Source organism: Apis dorsata, unplaced genomic scaffold, assembly GCF_000469605.1.
Source record: "Apis dorsata unplaced genomic scaffold, Apis dorsata 1.3 scaffold_247, whole genome shotgun sequence".
In the NCBI taxonomy this organism is placed as follows: domain Eukaryota; kingdom Metazoa; phylum Arthropoda; class Insecta; order Hymenoptera; family Apidae; genus Apis; species Apis dorsata.
The window spans coordinates 106,834-107,776 of record NW_006263526.1 but is presented as its reverse complement, the minus strand read 5'-3'; the positions used below and the strand labels follow the sequence as shown (position 1 = coordinate 107,776).

The 943-nt window shown below is 33.4% G+C and overlaps 2 protein-coding genes across 2 annotated transcripts in view; both read right to left on the bottom strand.

Moving 5' to 3' along the window:
• LOC102675506 (protein transport protein sec31-like) overlaps positions 1-943 on the bottom strand; it is an 11,150-nt gene that overhangs the window by 9,507 nt on the left and 700 nt on the right. The window lies entirely within an intron of this gene.
• The window catches only part of LOC116184846 (RNA-binding protein fusilli-like), a 16,399-nt gene continuing 15,476 nt past the window's right edge, over positions 21-943 (bottom strand). Inside the window, exon 11 of the mRNA XM_031510594.1 lies at positions 21-943. Within this exon, the coding sequence (XP_031366454.1) occupies positions 658-943 (286 nt within the window). The 3' untranslated portion in view covers positions 21-657.

Below are 943 nucleotides of genomic sequence, written 5' to 3'. Positions count from 1 at the left end.
AAAAAAAAAAAAAAAAAAAAAAAAAAAAAAAAAAAAAAAAAAAAAAAAAGAAGGAATACACGATCACGTTCCAATGATATATATACTCTTTCGGATGCAACGTGACCGCCAAAAAACTTATGTTACATAAGAAAGTAACATAAAAAGAAAATCATTCTAAGTACTGTTGCACAATTAAGTATAAAATACCAACTTTGAAATGATTATATATGTAACGTGTATATTCTCTAAGGAAAAAGATTTAAGAGAAAATGAGCTAATAAAAATAACAGTCACCGTATTAATGTACTGATACGAAAAAAAGTGGTTGCACAAAATATCATGCGGAATGTCGCTTGTAAATAATTATCATGAACAAAAGTATTTACCATATATATTCGTAGAAGAATATAAATCATCCATTTTAACACACTTTCACACAATAATGATGCAATTAAAATAAGTTTGTCTGTACGTCGTATAAAGAAATAAATGTCTCAAAATCACAACCTTCTGTTGCAACAGCTATGAGAAATGTATGAAGGAACGAATGATTATTGAATGTTTTTCAAAATCTACTTACAATGGCATAAAAAAATACATAGAAAAAAGATTCATTATAAAAGAAGACATATCGGCCACACAATGTACGATCATAATCAATATTTTAACAATATTTTAAATTTGAGGGTAAAATTGAGCAGGATAAGGCAAGCCTGGTGCCGCAGCTGGAGCTTGCGCGTGAAATGCAGTCGCCGGTGTGTGCCATGTAGCACGTTTCGCGACGGTGCTTGATGTATCAGGTGGAAATGCAGTTTCCCAAGTTCTCTTTAGTCCCATTATGGCAGCCGGATTAATAGGGGCAGCCTGAACAATAGGTGTCAGAAGACTATGCGGTGTCGGTGCCCGTAAAATAGGAATTCGAGAGGGTACATTAAAGAGTAAGAAAGGTGTTGGCGCGGGT